The sequence below is a fragment of the Epinephelus fuscoguttatus genome, linkage group LG13 (genome assembly GCF_011397635.1).
Source record: "Epinephelus fuscoguttatus linkage group LG13, E.fuscoguttatus.final_Chr_v1".
NCBI classification, from domain to species: Eukaryota; Metazoa; Chordata; class Actinopteri; order Perciformes; family Serranidae; genus Epinephelus; species Epinephelus fuscoguttatus.
Window position 1 is genome coordinate 42,897,548 of NC_064764.1, and position 26,586 is coordinate 42,924,133.

Below are 26,586 nucleotides of genomic sequence, written 5' to 3' on the forward strand. Positions count from 1 at the left end.
AAGGAAAAAAGAAGAGTGTCAGTTTGTGACGTTCATTTTGTCTGAGTGTTACGGCAGGATTTTTTCAGGAGTTTTTCAGGGTTCACAGAGTTTTTCTTTTAGCTGCCCACGTGTCAGCAGCACCAACATCTCCTAATGAACCTGTGTCTAAGATGTCTAAATGTCCTCAATTTGTGTCTCAGGCTGAGGAGGATTAGGAGTCCCACTCTGGGGGACACATTTCTGAGAATAATTGATTGCTTTCTGTGAACTGTTGCACAGGAGGTCGAGTGAAACAGGACACTTGACCGACGTGTCTGAACTCAGAGGACAGGTCTGTCTCACTGGTGAGAGGCTGAGGTGTTTGAAGAGGAAGACAGGAGAGGAAGAGAGGGATGGAGGAGGGAGGGAAGGAGGACCAGCTCTAGAGAGACTAAAGGAAAGTGTGGAAGATTTAATGAGAGCTTTAATTCACTTTATTTTACTGCACAAGGCCACAATATAGCTTTACATCACCATTAAAAATTAGACTAACTGTGGCGCACTTCAACATACAGTACAGGCCAAAAGTTTGGACACACCTTCTCATTCAATGCGTTTTCTTTATTTTCATGACTATTTACATTGTAGATTCTCACTGAAGGCATCAAAACTATGAATGAACACATGTGGAGTTATGTACTTAACAAAAAAAGGTGAAATAACTGAAAACATGTTTTATATTCTAGTTTCTTCAAAATAGCCACCCTTTGCTCTGATTACTGCTTTGCACACTCTTGGCATTCTCTCCATGAGCTTCAAGAGGTAGTCACCTGAAATGGTTTCCACTTCACAGGTGTGCCTTATCAGGGTTAATTAGTGGAATTTCTTGCTTTATCAATGGGGTTGGGACCATCAGTTGTGTTGTGCAGAAGTCAGGTTAATACACAGCCGACAGCCCTATTGGACAACTGTTAAAATTCATATTATGGCAAGAACCAATCAGCTAACTAAAGAAAAACGAGTGGCCATCATTACTTTAAGAAATGAAGGTCAGTCAGTCCGGAAAATTGCAAAAACTTTAAATGTGTCCCCAAGTGGAGTCGCAAAAACCATCAAGCGCTACAACGAAACTGGCACACATGAGGACCGACCCAGGAAAGGAAGACCAAGAGTCACCTCTGCTTCTGAGGATAAGTTCATCCGAGTCACCAGCCTCAGAAATCGCAAGTTAACAGCAGCTCAGATCAGAGACCAGATGAATGCCACACAGAGTTCTAGCAGCAGACCCATCTCTAGAACAACTGTTAAGAGGAGACTGCGCGAATCAGGCCTTCATGGTCAAATAGCTGCTAGGAAACCACTGCTAAGGAGAGGCAACAAGCAGAAGAGATTTGTTTGGGCCAAGAAACACAAGGAATGGACATTAGACCAGTGGAAATCTGTGCTTTGGTCTGATGAGTCCAAATTTGAGATCTTTGGTTCCAACCGCCGTGTCTTTGTGAGACGCAGAAAAGGTGAACGGATGGATTCCACATGCCTGGTTCCCACTGTGAAGCATGGAGGAGGAGGTGTGATGGTGTGGGGGTGTTTTGCTGGTGACACTGTTGGGGATTTATTCAAAATTGAAGGCACACTGAACCAGCATGGCTACCACAGCATCCTGCAGCGACATGCCATCCCATCCGGTTTATGCGTTTAGTTGGACGATCATTTATTTTTCAACAGGACAATGACCCCAAACACACCTCCAGGCTGTGTAAGGGCTATTTGACCAAGAAGGAGAGTGATGGAGTGCTGCAGCAGATGACCTGGCCTCCACAGTCACCGGACCTGAACCCAATGGAGATGGTTTGGGGTGAGCTGGACCGCAGAGTGAAGGCAAAGGGGCCAACAAGTGCTAAACACCTCTGGGAACTCCTTCAAGACTGTTGGAAAACCATTTCAGGTGACTACCTCTTGAAGCTCATGGAGAGAATGCCAAGAGTGTGCAAAGCAGTAATCAGAGCAAAGGGTGGCTATTTTGAAGAAACTAGAATATAAAACATGTTTTCAGTTATTTCACCTTTTTTTGTTAAGTACATAACTCCACATGTGTTCATTCATAGTTTTGATGCCTTCAGTGAGAATCTACAATGTAAATAGTCATGAAAATAAAGAAAACGCACTGAATGAGAAGGTGTGTCCAAACTTTTGGCCTGTACTGTATGTATTATAACTTTAAAATCTCACACACACACACACACACACACACACACACACACACACACACACACACACACATATCAATCTGCCGTAAACCACGTTGTGTTGTCTGACTTCTCCATGGATGCACTCAGACAGAGGTTTATACATTTACACAGTTAAAATACTTTATTTACTGCATATTGCCTGTCTCACATAATCATTCTGCAAATTACCTGACAGTGGGTCCAACATAGAAACACTAGGCTGTGATGTGATTTTAACACAGTGGCCACAGTCAGGATTACAGGCCATGTGATGTACACCTGCCCAGAAAGACATTATCCCGAGCCATAAAATCCACGGCTGAAAAATGAAGCAAGAGCTCAAGTACCAAAAACTGCAGCTCCGCTAATGTCCACTAGAGGCCGGCCCACAGACCTCCATGTTATTGTGTCCAACTTTACAACAGAAATAAACATGTTTACAACCTGGTGCTAAAACTGTTCTGGCATGTCGTCTACGACAAGATATTATCTCCTATGAAGGGATTTCATGTCCTACATCCTGTTCACAGGAGATAACATGCCGTACGTAGGAGATAACATCCCAAATATAGGAGGTAACATCCCGTACACTGGAGATAATATCTTGTATGTGGAGATAAACTTGGTTTTGCCAACATTGCCTGTATCTTTATTTCTTACGTTGCCCCTCAGGACTTCTGTTGATCCATATCTAACAAAACTGAGCCACTGGTCCAGAGACTGAGGAGGTGAAACCTGAGTGGACTGAATTTAGGATGAGTTAATTATATAGTTATATAAATGACACTTTTCATTATATGAGCAAGCTTAAATAGTTTAAGACAAAATGGTCAAAACACTTCTTTTGTAAAATCCTGGGAACTGTTCAGATGATAAAATATATTAACCTTTATTAGTTGCATCAAAGTATCACACTCACATTTAGAGTATTTATTGTAGCACAGATGACTCATTAGAAATCTGTGATTTTACACTTCTCCATGCTGTACTAACTGTGTATGTGGAAACTGGACTGAAGTGTAATCGTGTTTCTGTATCAGTGTTTTTGCTCTTATTTATTTACTCTGGTGCACATAAACTTAAACTTAATGTTTAACTTATTTCAGAAGCAAGGGAGCCAGACAAAATGTGAATAAACACAAATTAGAAAGATGCATGATTCAAGAAATAACCCTGGAACTAGAAATCTTCTCACAGCAGAGCTTGAGATTCACTAACACATTAAATGAATAGAACGTTTATGTTGCAGTGTAAAAGCTCAGTCGTGGTCTCTGAGTTATGAGGAAGATATTTATAACCTGACAGAAGAAGAAGGTGAGGTCACTTCCCACAGCCTGATGTAACATCAGAGGTGACAGTGGGCGGTAAACTGCAGCAGCAGCAGCAGCAGAGTGAAGGAGGGTCTGAGAAACAGACCTGAAGTCTTTAAGTCCCAGTTAATGGTTACCTTGGTGATGAGTCACTCGCTCGTACGCAACATTCAGTCCTGCTGATCTCTCTTTTATAAGAGACAGTGGAGTACCACAGGGCAGAGACACTGGACATCTGGTTATTTTTATCTGCGGCATACGAGCTGACACACGTCATTGTTATCTGATGTTGTTTCCAACTTTAAACCACAGGAACTGAACGTAACAGAGACGGCAGCATGAAAGGGTTAAACTGTTAACCACACTGTGAGCTCTGAAAATATGAAGCCTCACAGATAAATCTGTGATTCTCTGGTTTCAGATCAGTTTTTATTCTGTGTTCAGGTCAGACAAAGAAATGTGAGCTGAAAGCACAGAAACCTGAGGTCAGTATTACACGTGACGTCCAGGTCGCTGTGTTGCTCACTTTGTTAGCTTAATGCCACAGAAACAGAGAAGCAGGCCGAGCAGGCTTCACACAGATATTCACAGAAGATATTCTAAAGCGCAAGGCTAGACATTAATACATATCAATAAAGATATTTCAGCTATACAGTAACTGTTCTCTGTCTGTTCCTCTTTAACTTCACGACAACAGCACTGTCATTATTTATTAAGCCAGATTTGGAATATAACCACGATACTTATGTCATACATTTGACATAAATGATGTGAACGGTAACATCCTTTGATGATGGAGAAACAGAGATAGTGATGTCTGTGGGTGTAAAATGCTACGCTGAGATGTGGATGTGATTAACTTCCTGTTTAGTGACTTTAAACTGGTTTCAAGTTGATTTTAGGGAAGAACTATTTTTAATTCACCTCAAGATTTAATCTTATTTCCAACTTCTGTGACACTGATTTCTTCTGTTGATGCGTCTTATCTTACACTCATGAATACAGACTTATTTTCAGAGGGGATTTCCTGTAAAGCTTGTGCCATCACCCTCAGGACGACAGCAGTATGTCGCACTTTAACTGACATTAGATTACATAATAGGTTACATAAACGGTATGTATCGACAGACGAGATGAGGGGTAGCCAATGTGTGTGGAGGTTTTTAATGAAGGTTAAACAGCCTATTAAATCTAGATTAGCTTTTACTAACAGTAAAATGGCTCAGTACTCAACTGGTTCAATTCCTACTTAACGGATAGGGACTGCTTTGTGTCTATAGGTAATTACTTGTCTGAGGAGTTCCCCAAGGCTCCATTCTGGGACCCTTTTCTGTTTAATATGTACATGGTTCCACTGAGTCAGATTATGATAAACAACAAAATGTGTTACCAACACAAATTTTTACATAACCATGTCACCAGGGGAATGTGGTCCAATGCAATTGTTGACTCAATTCATCGAACAAATCAGCAACTGGATGTTCCAGTTTTCTTCAACTGAACAAAAGCAAAAACTGAGGTCGTAGTTTTTGGAGCCGAGGAGAAACGACGGAAAGTCAGAGCTCAATGCTGAAAACCACACACCAAAGCAGAAATCTTGGTGTAGTCATGGACTCTGACCTGAACTTCAACAGTCACCTTAAAACAGTAACAAACTCAGCCTGCTGTCACCTTGAGAACGTATCAAGGATAAAAGGACTGATGTCTCAGCAGGACCTGGAAAAACTTGTTCATCTTCAGTCGACTCGACTGCTGTAACAGAGTCTTTATCATCAGCCAGCTGATTCGGATCGCTGCTGCTCGAGTCCTCATCAACGACAAGGAAGTGAATCACGCTGCTCGAGTTCTGAGGTCTTTACACTGACTTCCTGTCTGTCAGAGAATGGACTTCATAATACTGCAAACATAATTTTTTGTTAAAATTCTCCCAGAAAGATAAGAAATGTAAAGATTTTCTCCCTTGCTTTTTAAGTGTGTAAGTTAAAGGGTTAAATAAGTTGCAGCAACATGAAGCATTTTGCTGGGCGTAAAGAGAAGCAGAAAGATGAGAAAATATGAAACAATCTGAGTACAAACGAGAGTGATCCAGTAAATAGACTTCCCCCTTCTCCTGCCTGCAGATCCAGTGATTCAGTAAATAGACTGCCCCCTTCTCCTGCCTGCAGATCCAGTGATTCAGTAAATAGACTGCCCCCTTCTCCTGCCTGCAGAACTACCACCGCAGAATCTGTTCTGGGTCAAATCTCAGCTGAACCAAAGCTGTGCTGCTCTGGCACCGCCTGACCCTGTGACCTCCTCTCGTCTGGCACCGACACTGCCTTTAATGCCGCCCCCCCCACCCCCTACCCCCACGCCCCCGGCTGCTTAACCCCTCTGCTCTGCTGGTGGCCCGCTAACCTCAGCCAGGAAAGAATCTCACGCAGTCCTTTCATCATCGTTGTCGTCTGGCTCTCTGCTTCCCTTCCTTCATCTCTTTCTCTTTCAATCCATTCAGTCCTCTCTATCACTCATCACATCCATCACTGTCTTCATTTCCTGTTCCTTTCTTCCTCTCCGTCCCTCCTTACCGTCTCTTTTAGATTCTTGGACGAGCTCGTTGCATCCCTTCTCATCTGCCTCATCTTACAAAACAGAACACATAATAATACAGTATCAGTGTCTGGACTCTGTTTAGGATGGATTCAGTCCCTTCAAGCTGGATTTGATCTCATCCAGTGAAAATGTAAAACTATGGTATGTCTAAATATCCTTTATTTAAACATTATAGTGTCAGACTCTTTGTATATTTGACCCCAGTTAGATGAGCGGTCTCTGAACATCAGCTCATGTTTGTTGTATGCACATGTGGTGCTGTCTCTTCACTGAGGATAAGTTCTCGGGTCAGGCCTGCCTCCAGCAGCCACAGAAGCACAGCCTTATGTAACACACACACACACACACACACACACACACACACACACACACACACACACACACATGTGCATAATTAGCTGCATCACACACTCGTACGTCCATGTTTGCTGCGCAGTCTCACTTCTTGTCCTTGCCTTAATTAGAGGAGAACAAAGGTAAGGTCAGCTCCTCTAATTTATGCCGTGTCCTCTCCATGTCTTTCTCCTCGGGGCGCTGCTGGCCTACATCACAGCAGCTGCAGTCACAGCGTTCTGTCTGAGAAGATTTCCCAAACACTCTCAGGGCAGCCCAGCAGCGTCAAAACATCCGCCCCAAAGCCTTCTTGCATAATACCTGAGTCAGCACACACTCTGGCCTCGATGCCGAAGCTGCAGGACGTTGTTTCACAAACACAATTGGGACACCACGCTCTCAGGAGCAGGTGGCACAGAGCACTACGTCTGGGAACCAAACTCTGTTACTGGGCAACTCTGTGCTGACAGGCAGGAGGGAGGACACACATCCTGCAGTGATCACCCATAATCACTCACATGTTGTTTCCCTCATCAGAGTGAAGAGGTGAACATTCAAACACCAGAACCAATCAGAAACAATACGTGAGCGCATGCTGTCAGATGAGTCTGAAAGTAGAGAGAGCTCACTGTACGCCATTTGTCCGACCTGACTTTCTAACCTCAGTTGTTCTGAGAAAATACGCCAAGAGACGGCACGGTGAAATTCAAAGCAACAAAATGAATATTTTGAGACTTTTAATAAAGAGAATCTTTGCAGATGTGACTCCTGTGTAATCAACATTTTTTAAGATTATTTTGGGGGGATTTAGCCTTTATTTTGACAGGACAGTGTTAGCATGAAGGGGGAGGGAAAGGGGAGGACACACACTAGCCCTTTTTTGATAGGAACTGTCACCAGTCACGTCATTTCATCACACACATTTTCTCAGTAACTGTAACAGATGAGATAGTTTTTGTAATTTAACTACAAAGAAATCCAGACTGATGCCTGTTTTGCTCTCTACTGAGTTCACTTCATGCACTGGCGTCCTCGTTGCTGCTGATCCCACACCTGCCCAGGTGAGGTGACAGATGGAGAGACACACAGCAGAGCTCAACACTCCAGACTTCAGTCACAAAACATGAGGGTTTGAGACTTGAGCAGGATTCAAAACTGGACTTACTGCAGACCTGACAGGGTTTAACTCCTCAGAAACTACTTGTACCTTCACATTGGACCAAAGGAAATGAATCTGAGCCTTTAATGGTTCGTCGAAAAATATTCACTCCTGTGGTGCGTCTGTGTTTGAATGCTCAGAGGAGAGGCAGCTGGATGGAAACACACACTCTGATGTCTATCTGCTGCAGCTCCAGACCCTCAGTGACTCCTCTGCACCTCTGGACCCCCCTCTGTGTCCCCTCTGACTCTTTAGCTGTAGCAGTGGGAGCTGTCACTTCTCTTCCTGTTGTTCCTCGACCTCTCAGCGGAGCCCCAATTACTGAGAGCCACTGCCCGCTCCCCGACAGGCGCGGTCACACCTGGTTAGCTACCCATTAACTGCACACTTATGACCACAGACAGAACTCAGCCAAGCTTAGTGGATGCAGCTAATGTGCCGCCTACTCCACTGTGAGTCACAGACAAACCTACGGCAGGACTGCAGCACCAAACCAACACTCGCTGTCTCTTAGTTTCTGCAGCTCTAAGAGCCAGCTCCTGTCAGTTTGTCTCGATTCATCATGAGCAGGGGAACCAACTAGTATTATCAAAATTTAATCAGCTGTGTCTGTTCCTGACCCACAAAGGCTCATTCATGCTTTTGGATCCTCGACTACTGTGCCACATTGTTTACAGCCTCAGTAAATCTTCATCAGCTTGGCTTCAGCTGCTGCAGCTCGTAATTTAACTGGGACACATCGTAGGTCTCACATCACCTCCATCATCGCCTCCATCATCACCTCCATCATCGCCTCCATCATCGCCTCCATCATCACCTCCATCATCACCTCCATCATCGCCTCCATCATCACCTCCATCATCAACTCCATCATCGCCTCCATCATCGCCTCCATCATCGCCTCCATCATCACCTCCATCATCGCCTCCATCATCGCCTCCATCATCGCCTGACAGTTAACTTCAGAACTGATTTTAAGATTCTTTTAATCACTTTCAAAGCTCAGCGTGGTTTAGCTCCCTGTGTTCCAAGTCGTGACCTGAGATCCTCGAGTCTGCCCTCACTAGTCGTCCCTCAGTCGAGGCTGGTGACTACAGGTGACCCCGAGATCAGACTCACCAACACAATATCTGTCTTAAAGTTACAATGTGTAATTTACGTGGTTGTTTATTAGCAAATATCAACTATTGCTTTCATAAATATACATTTACTAAAGTGTAATGCAATTCACACACAAATGGAAGCTTTCTCATAGGCTTAGAATGATTTCTCTGTATATACACAGGCAGGGCGCGGTCTGATGGAGGCTGCCCTCTTGCGTCGCCATATTTGAATACAGTGGCTGAAAGGGATACACGCGCTTCGCCTTTCGCGTTTACCTAGAACCTGCTGTCACTGGAGACGGTTAAGGTGAAGATCAAGCCGGGGCGCTTCTGCGTGAACCTGCTTTGTACTTGATCATGATTCTGTCGCACTTTAAATGGAGGAGCACACACATGTTTTGCCCCGTAAGAGGGAAACCACGCCACCAAATAAAAGTAAAGATCAGATAAGCGAGGACAGGACAGAACACGAGTGAATATCGGCGTTGCTTATTCCTGCTCCTCTTCCCTCTGGGTAGCCGAGACGCTAACGTTACCTCCTTGCCTGGCCATTCCTGCACCGCCTTTACCCCCCTTGCCCCTTCCTCTCCCTGGTCTTCCTCCTCTCCCTCTCCCTCTTCCTCCTCTCCCTGTGTCCTGTGGAAGAACAGTCTGGAAACGCATATATTATAATCATACCAACCTATATTTGCCGCACTGTGCCGTGGCTATCACATAAAACGTGTTATTTTAGCATTACTGTGCTAATGTTTGCTTGTGTTACCCAAACAATTCAAAATAAAACACTCCTAACATATATCTAACAGATAACCTATATCTCACTGCTAAGCTATAACATATCATAACATGGTTTAGATTCCTAAATAAATATTCACCTTGTCGCTAGATACTCCTGAAAAACTCAAAAAACTCTGTCTGTGCAAGGCTTTTTGTCCTACGAGGCCCGACAGGAGGGGTGAGTGAGTGAGCGCTGCAATCTAGAATTTCACCACTGATGTCACTGTTACTCACCATTTTTACGCACTCACCATTTTTACACACTGAGGCTTTAAATCACTGATTAAAACATATTTCTATGCGACAGATTTCCCTTTTAAGGCCTGGTTTATACTTTTATTTCCTTCTGTTCTGTTTGTGCCTCTGCACACACTCTTTTCTGAGCTCTTAACATTTCTTTATAAATCACTTGTAATCTTATCTTCATACACTTTGTCACCTTGTTTAGATAAATGCTATACAAATAAAGATATTAATATTCTAACTTCTTCTCGGGTAAGAACGGGTAACAGGTTATTGAATTTTGACAGCTGCAATAATTACAACATCCTCTTTGAACCAGCATGACCTTCTTGGTGTTTGCCTCTTGTTCCAGCCTCACACCACACGACTGTCAGAGCAATATCACCGTCACAGATTCATAATGTGGGAATAAAGTCACGAGTTAGACCTCGGACAGTGTGTGTGCTCCTGTGATCTCAACAGATATGAGACTCAGTCTTTTTATTATCTTAATGTTCTGACAAAATCAAACATGTTTAATATTATTGTACGTTTTTAGTCTCAGCTCGTGCAAATACTGAAGTTCAATGACGTGAATATCAACAGCCAATAGCTGTGCTCTCTGCAGCACCAAACAGGAAGTAGAAACCAGGAAGACAGTCATATTTCTCACAGGGAGTTTGGTGTAAGGTTTTGCAGCAGGAGCAGCATGGGAAATAATCTCAGAATGAATCTAGCTGTAGTCTGTAAACAGTGACCCTGCAGGATCTGTAGTCTGTGTAAAGCTCACAGTGTCTGCAGATGTGAGAGGGAGTCACACTTTAGTCTTTCTAAAGCTGATTCAAAGTCTTGTGGTGTTTGGCAGGGATTCATGTCAGACACAACTGTTCTGTTATAAAGTCTAAACATTCGAACGACACGCTCATTCACAAGTGCTCATGTGGCTCGCTGCTCGTTGCTTTCACTAAGAATATTTTCTGTCACATGTCCCTGAAGTTTAAGAAATGTTCACTGCAGCCAACTTTCCAAAAACAGTCTGCACTGTGAAGTGAACTCTTAAACTCAGGCCATAAACAGTATAACTCCTGATAATGATCATGGTGTGTGTGACGGCTCCAGATCACATGACCTGCTGTTCAAACCCTCATGGATTCAAAGGGACATGTCAAAGTGATGATTCAAGATTCAACGGCACCTCTTATGTGTCGCAGTTTGAGCTCCCACCTGACTGTGACGGCTACAGTTTCTGTGTCACCATCATGTAGTGTTGTGTTAGTCCACAGGGTGGTGCCAAACCTGACCACGGCTGCTCAGCACGGTTACACAGATTAATATGATCTCCTGTCTCATGAAGCCTCATCCTTCACACCTGAGTGCTGTAAACAGTGACTCTGTGACGACCCTGGATGCAACACACTGAGAACAAACGCTGTCCCTGAACGTCACACCAAAACAGGTCAGAGCATCGACAGGTCAGAGGTCAGAGTCATCAGTGCGGAGTCAGAGGATGACCAGAGGAAGGTCAAGGAGGCCGTTCACATCTGACACCAGAAACAGGAGTCATGAGCTCCTCCACATATACCACTGTTATCACATTGTTGTAACACATTATTATTATTTAAAGCTCTTAAATAGTGATATTTCATTTAAATCACTTTTTTCTACCTGTCACATTTTTAAATTAAAAGATACACCATATCCTGTAAAGAACAGTTCAGTCTGTGCTGCTGAATGTATGACATCATGATGAGTGAAAAGCAAAGGCTTTGCTCAACTCAGTATTTTGTGTTCAACTTTGACCTTTTCATCATCAAGAGGGAATGTTTTGTTTGGTTTGGGGTTTGAGCCTTTATTTGACAGGATAGGTTTGAGCGTGACGCTGGGGGACGACATGCAGCGAGGGGCCACAGGCTGGAGTCGAGCCTGCGGCTGCTGTGGCAACAACACAGCCTTCGTACATGGGACAGCTGCTCTGACCCCTGAGCTACTCGGTGACCCCACCGGGAAAGTTTTTGTGTAAGTCATTAAACGCACATTGTGCCAACACTGGCTGTGTGCACGCTGCGGCCACAGCTCTGTAATATCTCCAATAAGTGGACGGCTCTGCTCAGAGAACGACAGATATGTTTTATGTTCAAAGCTTTTTCCTTTCTTCCCTAAAACTATCATCAGGAGGAGAAACGGCTAATATTGACCAGCTGATGGATCAATATCTGTGAACATCAGCACTTATCTATCAGCAGTAACCACTGACAGCAGTGTGTCTGTGGAGGGATTCAGTTTTCTGAGATTCATATTTGAAAACAGTTTGCATTTATTAATACTGAAGGATTGTAAAACTGAACACTGCTAAATTTCAAGAGCAAGGAAACACTACATGCATCATTCCATCTTTACGACTCGACGTGATTCTGATGTTTTCTTTTGATACTGTTTGAAATAAAGACTTCAAAAACATACGTCTCTGCTCCGCTGAGGAGGAGGAGAGCAGTGAGGAGAGAATGAGGGAGACTAACTCCTCACATAATTACTGGAAACAAACAGAAAGATCATGTTTCCATCTTGAGCTCTAGCTTATTATTCACTGTTTGAGGTTTGACCTGCGCTCGTTTATCTTCCTCTGCAGAGGTATGATTCCACCTGACACGAGAATTAGTGCCTCCTGATGCTTATTTGTCAACCTGCTGACTGACAGGTTGCCCACTCCATCAGAATCATGATGTGCTCCTGTTTTAGGACCGACTGACTGAGCTGTCATGAATCTGACAGGGTGGGTAATCAGTCAGTCAGGTGGGCCTGTGCCCGTCCAGGTAGATCCACCTCTGTTTACAGACACAGACATTTCCTGCCATCATCTGAAGTAACACCCTGAACATCATGTGGAGAGGTTCAGGTCTTTAGATTAGGTGCTGTTACAGAGATCATGTCACATGTTCAGTCTGACAAACCACCACCGAGAGCGATCAGCTGAAACACCTGAAGAAGAGCTGTCATTTCCTGTCACCTCCCTCTGATGATTTTACAGTTGAAACAAGGTAAACCTGCATCTGGAACTTTGATATTTTTTATCAGCACAAATTGTGTTTTTTGGAATTAACATTTATACATTTTGTAGTAAAGGCTGAAACAGGCGTTAAAGACAGAAGGCAATCCAACTTTTTGTTCTCAGTGAAAACAGATTAATTAAAGATGAAACTTAAATCTCTGAAACTGTATTTTGTCTGTTTGCTTGACGGTGAGCAGCAGCTGAAGGTCAGACTCTGTTCAGATCTTCAGACGACAGTATTATATTCCACTCTGGATGGTTTCTGATACTGTGCGAAGTGACAGGTGAAAAATACTCTGGGAAAATACCGTGCAGCCTATTGTCATGGCAACGGCTGCACTTCTCCCTCCTCCTCCTCCTCCTCCTCTGCCCGCACTCGTGGGTGGGCTGCACCATTCAGGATTAACCTGGATTAAATCACGCTTTATTTTACAGTACTGCTGCACCAAACCTGTAAATGTTGTAACGAACTCAGCGTGACTCCAAACATTTATTCTCCACTGTGCAGACTGTTGGAAACATGTGTGATCTATATTCACTGTGTCACACACACCTCTGCCTCCTCATCAGAGTCGTGAAGGTGAACCTCAAACAGCGTCGTGAGTTTGCCTCCTGAATACGCACCAACAAGTGTTTAGACAGACGGAGAGATACTTTGTGGATGATGGGGGAAGTTAAGGCACCAGCAGCTTATTACACAACACAGATGCACAGAGAGACAGAACATAAGTGTGAGAATAAGGACACACAGAAGTGAAGTGATCTACCTGTTTACATGCCACTCCAGCCTGCCAACCTGTTTCCCTCGCCTGCCCTGGATCAGCCCAGGACACCCCTTCCTGTCTTATTGAAAATAAATCCACTTTGAAGTGAGTAGCTGTGTGAGTCACGCTTTGGGTCCAGTTGTGTCGACACTGCACAACAAAGGCAGAGATCTGAACCTGTGTTTCACTCATATTTACACCAGCTTGGACTTTATGAACCAGATCCAGTCGCACCTTCAAAACTAAAACTCATCACTGACTCTCTGTAGCTGAGGACGTCACTGTTTCCCACAACACTCACTTATAGACACTTTTACACTCCCAGATTTTCAGCTGTTTTGCCAGCAAGCTGCGAGCGTTTAGACACACAGAGCCGGATTGGCGAGTTGGCGAAACAGCTGATAGCAGGAATTAGTGAGCAGCTAGTAGCAAGAGGGAAACACAAACCTGACAGACACTGTAAAGATGAGCAACTGGGGAGACAAGGAATTGCGCGCCCTCCTTGTCCTCGCAAACGAAGAGGCCATTAACCGTCAGATGACGGGGACGGTGAAGAACGGGCCGACTTATGAGAGAATCACCGAAGGACTGACCAGCCGCGGCTTCCCTCCCACGTCACTGTTTCCGTCACACACTGAGCTACACGTTTTGTTACTTGCTCACGCCCCCCATTGCCCCGAAAAAGGCACATTCTGTATAAACAAAAGTAGGTAGGCGGCATTTTGCTGCACTCCCCGATTTTGTTTTTATACTGCCAATGCTGAAAAAAGACTGATTGGGCTTTCCTGCAGATTTGCACAACTCCAGTCTAAAAAACTCCTGTCTTGATAAGTTAATATAACGTAGTACTACAGTAGTGTCTGTCTGTGGGTTTGTTTCAGTCTGAAGGTCGAAACTCGCTCAACACAGGTTTAGAGGAAAAGCTCTGTCTGAGCAGAGCTGTTTGCACTGAATATAACTTTTCTAAGCAGAAGTGCAGCAGAGTGTGTGTGTCTCAGTGTGTGTGTGTCTTGTAGTGAGGTAACACGTAGCATGAACTGATTCTGTTTGCCCTCATCATCCCACCTCTTCTCCCTCCTGAGCGCCCCCGGTGTTACCTGACATTGTCGTGTTTCTGGATGTAGATCTTGTGAAACATCATGTCCTCCTGCTTGGCGTTTATGTCGGCTTTCATCTCCATGGCAACATGGCGGGGAAGCACTGAGAGCAGGAGACGTTCCTGCAGGAAAGCGTGGGAGGAGAGTAAGTTAATAAGTGGAAGGTAAGTTAAGAGGTGGAGGCTCTGTGTGTCTGTGTGAGAGGACGCAGCGTGACTGACGTAGTGATTTCAATACCAACAACCGTTCGTGGAATTTTGTCTGCCTCTGTGATTTAATGTGATTTAATGTGATTTAATGTGAAATGTGCTGAAAAATCCTGCAGCACAGAGCTGAAGCTTTAACTTCCTCTTCTTCTGAAAAAGTTTGTGGGACTCTGTGATTGATGCTTTGCTGATGGGGAAGTCTCTGATGGGCTGTGTAGAGTTTTAGTGTGCGACCAAGCGGCAACCTGCAACTGGCAAAACCTGCAGTTCCTCTAATGTCCACTAGAGGCTGGCTTCAACAGTGAGTCAGTCCCCACAGACCTCCATGTTAACATGTCTCAACTCACATGACAGGTGAGTGCCATTTGTTGACAAGTCTCTACCATAGAAGCAACGTTTCTTAGGTAACGTAACTGTAGTTACGGAGTATGGGCGTAGCTGCAGCTGTCACTATTTCAGCGTTTTTTCAGTTCATGAAAGTGAAACTGAAACATTGTTGTCGTCTAAAAAAAGTCTCATTAGGCATTTGATAATTGTTCTGATACTGATTCCAGTTTAGGAAATACATCTGATACTGCTGGAGCTGCAGGATCTGGTATCAGTGAGTGCACAAGTCTATGCACTGATCCGATACCATGTAATTAGTTTATAAACTTTAAAGCAGATTCACACCTGGACAAAATGCAGAGTTTTCCCAGAAATCAATATTTCTTTGCCGCTCTGAAACAGTAGCCTAATTGAAAAGCTGCGCTGTGCAGCAACTAGGAACTACTGTTTTAAAGCAGCGAAGAAGAACTGATATCTGGTAAATAGTGTAACATAACAAGTTTATCGTGAGCCAATTTCTAAGGATGACAAAAAAAAGCATCTAAACAAAACAGACTCGCTGTGCAAAAGCCTTTTGGGTTAGTTCTGCCTTTGTGTCCACATATGGTCACTTCTGGCTCACAGACCAGTGGCTGATGTCACGGCGGCTACGCCCATTATTTACACAGTCTGTGTGCACATCAAGCAGCTGCCCCTCACTTGTATTTTAGGTTTGACAGAGAAAGTTAACTGACGGCTCTGGATAGAAAATGCACCAGTTTTTTAATAATATGACAAAACACAAATCATGATCATGATCTGTCAGAAAGTAGTCTCTATATACAGACTCTACATTCAGTGAATGTAGAGTCTGTAGGCAAACCCCGGAGATCTTGCCTCCGGAAGAAGAGCGGAAGAGCCCTGGTTTCCAGTTGTAGGCTGTTTGTAGTCTGCGTGATATTGACCAATCTCGTTTGAGCCGGCTGAAATTGTTGCCAGGTTAAACGGTCCGTGCAGTGAACCAACGAGGCGGAACATAACTGGCGTCACTGCAAACTCTGAATCCATCGCAGTGGTTCAGCATATTTACTTATATATAAACGGAGGTCGGAAACGGAAATTCGCTTCCTCCGTCCAAATCAAACCGGAATGCCAAAAAATCGGGGGTCTGCCCCCAGAGGCTGTGTCACCGTCTGCCAGAAGTCAGACGCCGAATACAGCCGATGGGTTCCGAGAATGGCAAGAAAGTGACATGAGTCAGTCTCATATAAACATGTGCCTGCAGTGAGCGTATGAGATTGTCTTTCCCAACAAGTAGCTCCATTTTTAAATACTGAAAATATCAATACATGCATGACCTTCCTAAATGTTTTTGTGAATGGAAAGTCTGTCTATAACATTTATTGTTCCTTTAAAACAGCAGTAAATATGTGTCACATGTCTTAAATAAAGGATCTGATACTGTGTGAAAAGTATTTCATAGCTGCAGCCTTCTACAGAGGAGCAGCCAAACGAGGTGAGTGTTTAAAATTCAGACACAGGTTTTCAGTGAGGTCTCTCCTTTAAGAAACAAGACATGTGATTAATCACCAGTTTGCTTTTTGGACCGTGCCTGCTGCCGTTTCTAATGTCTCCCTCCCTGCCTCCATGAACCTCACCTGCTGCTGGTTTTCCCTCTGGGAGTGGAGGCGAGCCTGGATGCATTCCCTGGTCTCCTGGAAGGCCTGCCTCTGGGAGCCTTCAGCGGGGTAATGGGTGCAGACTCCCACGATGTTGGTGCAGGAGAAGATCAGCACGTTGGACACTATCTGTGGAGGACGGTGAGGGACAGTGAGTTAGAGACTGGGGACATTTCTCTTCTTCTCTGCTTCCTGTTGATGTGAACCAACATAAACTACAGCTGCTTTATGAACACACACAATTAGTCCTTCTAATTACACACATCCAGCTGAGAGATTTTCTGCCCTGTTAAACATTAACCTTCCTCGGCAGCTCAACAAAGGAGCTCGTTAAGGTGCTGCTGGCTCTATCTAACACCCACATATTCTGAAGTCACATATATTCATATGGTCTGAAGAAAAATCACTGAACAAAACTTTAAAAGATTCAAATCAACAGTTGTGTTTTTACTCACATATAAGAGAGGTGAAATAAAAGACTTTTCCATGAACTCAGAAGGATTAGTTCTCTCAACTTTTACATCATGGCGTACCTTGACATCGGTATACTGCTGCAACCCTACAGGTGTGGCCTATCACAACGCTGATTACACAGCATCATTACTACACAGGTGTAAAGTGTCTCCACATCATACCGTCTCACCAGCTGTGCAGTAATGTGAGAATAAAACATGAATGCATCATAAATCTGAAATACTAATGTTCTCACACGGAGTAAAGGCTGCTGCTGAGGACAGAACAAGTCTGGCTCCTCTCCAAACAGGTGCACAGCATTTTGGTGACTGATGATGGAGATTTCTAACTCAGAAATATATGTATGCAGCTGTTTATGAATCTGGAGCCAGAGTGTGAGCAAAGATTTTTGTTTTGAATCCACACCTGGCCTCTCAGGTAGGTCTGTGGAAAAAGAAAAGACGTCAGACTAGGAAAGTTTTGCGGTGACGGCAGAGCGCAGGGATGAAGGTAAATATTACACACACACTGCAGCGATGCATGCTCATATTTAAAAATCACACAAGGAATGTCTGAGACTGACACACGGCGTCTAGAAACTGAAATAAGTCAGCTTCCATGTTGTAAAAGGACACAGTGACGCTGTGTGAGGAGGAGCCGGGCTGCTTCTGTGTGTATGCAAATGTGCTCACTGAGAAACACAAGCTGGTGAAACAAAGGCTACACAGGAGGAGAGGAGGCGGGACATGTGTGGGAAACCCTCCGCTGGTGCACACTTATACATGCGTGTGTGTGTGTGTGTGTGTGTGTGTGTGTGTGTGTCCCACTAAAAGTTGAATTTTTAATTTGCAGTGAACCCTGTCCAAGTTTCCACCTATCAAACAGCCTGCGAGCTGTCATGTGTCCAAGGTAGCGGTGCTAAAAGGCATTGTTTCCATTTAGTGGCGGGCACAGAGTGGGCCCTGGGACCGGCAGCCAGCAGCCCCATCTTTTCATAGAGCCATCTAATGGGCTGAATCAGCCAGCTGAATCACATTCACACCACAGGCCTCTCTGTTGCCGGAACAAACTGAACAAACACAGCACGTCTTTATCGAGTCAAAATCCCCTCAGCAGGTCTCCATGCTCCAAACCCAGCACACTCGGAGGGAGGAGTGACTGGCAGAGGACTGAGGAAGTGAGGCACGACCAGGGAAAATAAAGAAATGAGGTGTGAGACGGAGAGACGCTGGTGAATTTAGAAAAGGTTACTTTGCTATTTCTGCCTTTCTTATCTGACTGAAACACTGCTGAGCCCAAGTGGACTGACACAAGACAAATGACTTCCATGAATACAGTCGAGTCACGACTCGCACTGTTGCTCAAGTGAACAGAAACCCAGGTTTATAGTTTTTATTTGGCTGCTTAAATATTTACTTTGACTGTTCTGTTCTCACCGCACAGCGTCTCACTCAGAAACTTTTGTCCAGGAACTAAAGGTTTACTGCAAACGCTGCGCATACAGACTTCATCTGTCTGTCCGCACACTGTGAACACGAATCTGTCAAGGTTCAACAAAGCTAAAGGCTTCAGCACTTTAAGAAGAAGGTGCAGCATCACGTGTTAACATGACAGCATCATCAACACTGAGAATGTCACAGAGACAGAAAAAATGAACGGAACAAAAACCACTTGGTCATGGTTAGAGACAGGTTCAGTATTGAAGAACCACTTCTCATGGCACGATCTCTGTGGAAACACAGAAATGACTCCCTAAAAAACACCTAAAATATCCCATTGTGGGGCCCCTGGTGATTCCCACCCCTGTGACACAGCCCTGTACGAAGGTCTTGGTTGTTACAGGTCAGCTGTTAGCCACTGAATATAAGTATAAAGCACTGAGCCACTGATGCTGCAGCAGGACTAAGATACTCATCAGCTGATTAACACAAGCACATTTACAACTTCCCCAAATTCACTTACAAACTTTCAGGACGATACGATTAATAGTGTTTTTAAAAAACTGAGTCCAAAAATGACATCTGCAGCAAAACTTGATTTTCACAAGTCGACCACTCAGCTCATGTTAACAGGTTTAACAGCTCAGAGGAGATGTGTCACGTTCAGCGAGGCTGAGATATACTGTATGTAGATCAGAACAGAGAGCAGGAGCATGAAGCAGTGATCATCAGAGTCACGTCAGGGTCTCATCAAAGAGACGTCACTACACACTGGAAGTTTCACAGGAGAAATGATTTCTCTGTGTAAAGTTGCAGTTGCACACAATCAACAGAAAAAATGTTGATATAAGTTTCTGCAAAGCAGGAATACATTACATTATTAGCTGTTATCAAGTGCAGCGTTTCCCAAACCTCTTCTGGAGTAACTCATGATGTCCTGATGATGTCCTGTGATGGATTTAAATGATCAGCTCGTTATCAAGCAGCTTCACGACCTCTTAACAAGCTGATCATTTAAATCAGCTGCGCTGGAGCAGGGACGGATCTGAACGTGCAGGACATGAGGTACTCTGTAGGACAGTGGATCCTAACTGGTCCACATTTCTCCTTAGTCATCAGTTCAAGGTCCACACAGGTTTAACACTTTCAGCGTCAGACTTGCGTTGGTGCAATGCAATGGTCAACATGTGGTCGGGTTTAGGAACATAAGTCACTTGGTCATGGTCAAGAAATGATCATGCTTTGGCTTAAAATACCCACACCCGCTGGAAAGGCAGTGATGGCGCCGTAAAAACAACTGCTTTTTGTGACACTGTCCCTGGTGGAGAAAGTGACCTGTGGCTAACAGACACCCACGATTGGTGGCTAAAAAGCAGCTGTAAAGACTTGCTAAAACAGCTGGTCTTGTTGGTCTCAAACAGCAGTCTGCAGTGGTCCAAAGTCAGCTCATATGATAAAAAACAACTGCTTTTCATGACACTGTCCGCACTGGCAGAACAGCAACATGTCCCTAAAGGTGCTGACACACCAACCAACATCAAAGAACTAGCAGCGATGAAAGCCAACTGTTGCGTCGTCTACGTCGCCTCACGTCGCCCTGTGTCAGTTGCATTTGAACACACTACACGGACTACATCCGACGGCCAAGTAGCACGTACGTTCTGCGCCTGCGTGAGAGAGAGCGGAGTGAGAGAGTGGTACATCCTGTCAGCCGAGGGGTTTCCTATCTGTGCAGCCGAGCACCGCAGCACCTCCACGGACTATTACATCCAGACGGTCCCAGTGTTTCCTCCGCAGGCTCCACTTCACTCAGCTGCCCGATAAACCCGCTGCTTCTTCCCACTTTAACCTGAATAACAAACCAGGGCTCGGTGCTCCGGTTGGATCCAAACGGAGAGCCGGGGCTAGCTCAGAGACTAGCGGAGGCTAACTGGCTGTGCTTCCCTCCGGTCATGCTGCGGCTAACGCTCCGCTAGCCGCTCCCAGCTAGCTCCGGTTTGTTATTCAGGTTAAAGTGGGAAGAAGCAGCGGGTCTGTGGGGCAGCTGAGTGAAGTGGAGCCTGAGGAGGAAGCACTGGTTAGTCCCGGTTTCACTACAGGCAGATTCACTCGCTACAGGGGCGAGGAAATAAAACATGAACAGCCAATCAGAGTGAGCTCTCTCACTGACAAGCTCTGCCGCCGATTCAACATGCTCAATCGGCCGAAAAGCTGCCGACGCAGACGCCGAAGTGCCAACGGTGCGGGACACACCGCAAAAACTAGGCCGACAGACGCTCACCAACGGCCCAACTTTGGTCGACGGCCAACCGTCGGCTTGGTGTGTCAGGGCCTTAAAATATATCCACGTCTGGTGCCTGGAAACACCACCCTGCAAACACCATGATGACTTGTTAAAAACAACCAGTTTTATCATCTGATGGTCTCAAACAATGGTCAGCAGTCTCGCTGTCCCCTCCACCTCCTGATGTCAGAGTCAGCTCATGTACGACGTCACTGTAGAAATGTTGATATGATATGTATGATCTGTACAGATGTGTCTTATCTTGCAGAAAAACAATGTCACAGTTGACTTTACACAACTGTGTTTCAGATTCAGTGAAGAATGTATTTTAGGTGAAACGCCTCCTGACAGCTGAGAGTTGGCTCCAGCACCACAGAGGAGCCATTATGCTTCCTGTCCACGAGGGGCTTATTAGCACAACAAATGTGATTGAGGCATGTAATCAGCACAGAGCCATGTACTATTTGTTCCACTGAGGATTGTTCCCTGGGGGGGGGGGGGTGCAGGAGCCAGGCTGCTGCAGTGTGAAGGTCTGTGTGTGTGTTGCAGCTCAGACCATAAAAACAAAGGTGAAACACACACTGCTGCTGCAAACTATCCAAACCTGACATTTAAAGGTGGCTCCTACCTACAGTGGAGCCAGGCAGCCAGCTGCAGCTGCACAACAAGCTCCAGCGCGGCAGCCTCGAAGCATCCCGCCCCCACACTGCCATGGAAACGGCATGCATCAGATAAAGTCTTTCAACAGGTCAATACAAATATTCCCCAGCAGCAGCCTTATTCTATTAATACTGCCGGCGCTCACTCAGCCCTTATTTGGAAACCTACGAGCTTCTCCTCGTCACAGAGAGACAGTGAGAGCAGAACAACACAGATCATCCTCGAGGTCCCAACACACTCATCTGTTACCAAATAACCACAGAGAGGAGCTGATCAGGCCTCAGCTGATTAGCACCCGTAATACATGTGAATAAATCAATGTCCTCTCAAACTTAACAAACACAGTCAGTGAAGATCATTTTCAGTCATTTCCCTCAGTGATTCATTCATATTGTTTCCTTCAACTAGCTCACACTGACTCATCTTCACACTGATCAAAGCCGGCTGAACCAAAGCCGGTCGACTCAGGGATGTCTCTTCATTAACAACAAAGTTTAAACACAACCAACATAAACTCAAGGTTCCTAAATGAGCAACGGCTCAGATGCCCCGAGGAAACAGCTGAGGACACAAAATGTGATGCACAACAGTAACAGGTCAGTGTGTGTGTGACGGCACTCCCGCAGGTGTGTCCCTCTTTACTCTCCGTACGACGGATCAATGGAGCCACTGTGACAATCAGCACCAGCAAATAAACACGTGCAGGAGGACAGGACTCAACACCATCAACACATCTGTCTCATTATGTGTCGTCTGCTCTACAAAGACAGCAGTGCCATGTTTAACAAATTAAAGCTGCAGTAGGCGATCTCACTTTGGTGCCACCAGGAAAACAATCCTATTATAAACTGTGAACATGTTGTCATTCAAGTGGACGGGGAGAAAACCATCTGCTCCTCCTCTTGGCTCTGGTTTCAGGCTGCACAGGATCTATGATGGGAGACTTCGGCCAATTGCAGCTCACTTCAGACAGAAGGCGTTTCTATTGGCTGTGCTACAAATGAAGCTGTGCTGAGAGTTCAGTCAGGAAGACAATACCTGTCATGTTCAGGCTGTAACTTTCTCCCTCACCCTGCCATTCACTCCTCACACACATGCTCTCTCTCTGTCTGTCGACTGATTCATCAGCTGCTCTACAATCAACCAATAGCACAGCATCACACCTTCTCTGTCAGCCTATCATCTCACTGCTCCTCATTTTAAACATGGATCTCTTTCTGCCCTCAGTCTGTTCATGCTGCAGCCGTGCGTATACATCCTCCACCTCCCCATCACCGCCTGTCTTCTCCAGTGCAGCCTCTATTGCCTCAGCAGGCGTCAGCCAAGTCATCAGCCTCCTCCTCCTCCTCCTCCTTCTCCTTCAGTGTCTGAGCTCCACAGGGGGATTTATCCTGCTGCCGCTCAGATGTCCCACCAACACAAATAATCTCCCTCCGGTGTCCAAGTGCCCACGACTTTATTCAAATCTGATCAGCACAAATCATTTGTTAATTTCTACACTTATATTTCACATTAAATGTCATCTTTATTCCATTCTTCTGTCGCTCCTGATCTAAACGCAGACACACTTTGACCTCCCTTCAGTCAAAGTCTGATTCAGCGGAGGAGAATCCTGCAGAGAAAGTTGCTACAGCTACACTACGACAGCTATACTATAAACTGCAAACCACGCTGGCCAAATTCAAGCCTCTACTGCTGGTGACTGACAGTCCGTCTCCCGAGCTGCTGACCGCTCGCCTCTCTGGAGGAGTCACAGCAGCGGGGGGCGAGGTGGAGGGGACGTGGTGAGGCTAGCTAGATATTTGTGTTCTGATAACCAGAGAGGGCGGGGCAACAAGGGGCTGAGTGAACAGGTTACTGTATGAAGCATGTCCATACATCTGTGGTGGGAGGAGCTTAGGACGGAGCAGAGAGGGAGTATCTTTAATTCTCTTCCAGATTCCTGCCGCCAAGCTTTACCTGTATCATTAAATATCTGTATTATTATAGTGATATTAGTTTCAATCCTGCAGCCCAGCTCTGATGTGAGGACATGATTAATTAATGCTTTACTATGAATCAGTTAAACACTGACTAGTAACCCATGATGTCATGTTACTGTCACCTTTTTACTGTTTCAAAACAAAACTTAAAATGTTTTTATCCAGACAGTTTGTACAAGTATGCTGAAGAAGCTGAAAACTCTTTATTAATCAAACCTTATTTATTTATAAAGAGGCCTCGTTAGATTTACAGTGTAAACAACTCAGAGCTCAACAACTCCACAAGAAGTCTTTCACATCTCCACCACGTCAGCTCATCCACGACAGTAACCATGGAAGGTGTCGGTCCAGCTCGCCGCTCTGCTTCTGTCTGTGCACGTTGTTTTAGTGGCTGATTAATAATTGCCAGCAGAGGCCATAAACACAACAGAGTAAGACATCACAGGTGTCAATATTGACCCAGCAGTCTGAGTTTCTCCCCTCCCACAGCTCTCCCACACCTTTCTGTTTTCAGCCTGTCTTACATCCACCCTGAGGCCGTGGGTTTCTTCTCTACTCCTGAGTGCTCGCCACACTTCCAACAGACCTTTCATTTATACTCCAGTATGTTTCAGAGAAGCCCAACATGATGTCTGCGGAGGACTGGCGGCCAGCGTCCATCCAGCCCACACATGATGACAGCTACCAAACCAAACCAAACCACAGTGTGCTGAGGTGATGCTGATTCTGCTTCTGATAACACGTGTTAATGCACAGGTACAGCAGCCGTCTGATGAGCACGTCCCCGTAGTCTGTATCAGCTGTTCACCCAGCAGCATTATGAGGACGCACAGTGAGACTTACCCGTTCTCATTTCAAGGTCGTCAAAAACGGACACTTTGCCCCTCGCCCGGCAGCGTCTTAATGTGATGCACAGAGCACCCTGCAGCGTCTCTACATTGGGTTTTTTTTCCATTAAAAAAACTACAATTTTTGTAATTTTGTAGGACAGACTAAATGTGATTGCTAGGTCATTGTTCCTGTTCTTAAAGAGGCAGCAGATAGCATCTCTTCCTAAATATATCATGATGAAAATAATGTGGGCTGCACAGGGTAGTGTCCACAGTCAAATCAGACTATCAGCGTTTACATAGGTTACTTAGTGGCTCTGCAATCTGTGCAATAAGCTTCTGCCACCGGTGCCGAAAATTCGCAGAAAAAATCTTCTTTACGGCAGGAAACGCGTCATGTATTGTGAAACTGGTCGGTCAGCCAATCAGGGACTGGAGCTGGTCCTTATGAGGAGTTGGGCATGAGATAGTTGAGTCACGAGCACAATGGCAGACGGACAAAGTTTGGAGACAAGTGAAAAACGGCCTAGCAAAAGAAAAGGAGCTCCTCTGTGTGAGGAGGCAAAGAAGAGCAAAAAGGAGAGTGATAAAAGAAGAGGAAAAACAAGAGTAAACCTCAGTCAGGCGTTCAAGAGATGGAGGGAGCTCCGTGACCAAAGAGGCTTCAAAACCCATGTCCAGCTAGCTTTCTTTCTAATGGATCAGTAAGTAACACGGCTAAATGTTAGCTAGACCAGAGAGGACTGGACTGTACTGGCTGCTAGTTCATTCCTAGCTGGCCAGCATCGCAAATCGCCGCAACCAGGGAGCGGGTAGCGAGTGTTGGTCGGCTGACATCCTGGTTGCCATTCTACGGCAGCCCTCGGACAGTGATACCCCCCTCCCTTCCTTCTGTTCTCTTCTCACGGAGGCAGCTATCCACGGACATCGCCCAGCTAAGTTACACCCAGCTAAGTGAACACTGGACTTTGTTTCCCACTCAATTTGAGCTCAATTAGAGGTATACTGGTGGCTTTACAGCCTACATTTTATTGATTATCTCTGATCCCCATGCATGTTGCTACAGTGCGACGCAACACCAGTGACGCTAGGTGGCGCCAAGCTAAAAAAAAACAAAACAAATCCTATCTGTTGCCTCTTTAAATGTATTTTATGTCCTTTTTATTTATTACATAGCTACACATTTACTTTATCTTTTTTAAGTTATTTAATTTTTTTCTTTTATTTTGACAAAGTGAAGATGAGGACAAAACTCCATCAGACGCAGTGTGCCTACCTTCTTAGGTGCTCGGAGGCAGGTTGTACCTGACGTTGCTAAGCGATCACAAGGAGCACCGCATCATTGACATCTGACATCTTTGTTTAACAGCGTTGCTTTGTTCTTACTGTTAAAAACGGTACAGTTTAGCAAATTTCTTAATTTTCCTTAATTTTAGATGTGGATATGAAGCGGTCACAACATCGCTGTTTATGGGAACATCTTATTCTACAAGCCTGCAAAAATACAGCTGGTTTCACAGTTTGATCGAGGAGCTGGGGTCGGATGGAGCTAGCTTTAAGTCACACACATGTATTCCGGCACTGTTTTCTATTTTGAACATTTATCTCTTCTTTTATTAGTTTATTTTGTATCAAGTTCAAATCTTAAATACAATCATTGTTCTTTTGAATAATGTTTTATATCCTTGAATGTACACAGACATAATTATTAATTCTTTGATGTCAGTGGAAATGAGCATTGACACAATAGTACACCGTCTGTATAATCTCTGGCTCAATAAAGATATTTGAGAGATATTTCCTGTGGTAGTGGGTGGACAGGAAGTTGAACTAGTGTTGTACTAAAAGGGCTTTGTCCCCTGAATCAAACTCACTCAGAGTACTGCTCCTGAGTACTTTCACAACTAACTCGGTCAGTGTCAGACACATTACAATGTTACTGATGGTCCAGTTTAACTTTCTCTGGTCTGTAGACATTTGAACTGGTGGAGCTGGTTAGAGGCGATGTGATGTAGTGATTCCTCCACCCCTCGTCTATCTTTAACACCACCTTGTTGAACTTCAAAATAAAAATCACTGTGATCTCAAGATCACAAATTCCCAGAGGAAACGGTCTGAGGCAAAACCGCAAACTTTATTTTGAGCAGGACATAAA

General features: G+C 44.9%; 1 protein-coding gene across 2 annotated transcripts in view; it reads right to left on the reverse strand.

Moving 5' to 3' along the window:
• adcy5 (adenylate cyclase 5) overlaps positions 1-26,586 on the reverse strand; it is a 110,375-nt gene that overhangs the window by 37,617 nt on the left and 46,172 nt on the right. For both annotated transcript variants that reach the window (XM_049594056.1, XM_049594055.1), the window contains exons 2-3: positions 16,763-16,912; positions 14,593-14,714 (exon numbers count right to left, since the gene is read on the reverse strand). In XM_049594056.1, the coding sequence (XP_049450013.1) occupies positions 14,593-14,714; positions 16,763-16,912 (272 nt within the window). The remainder of the gene's footprint in view (positions 1-14,592; positions 14,715-16,762; positions 16,913-26,586) is intronic.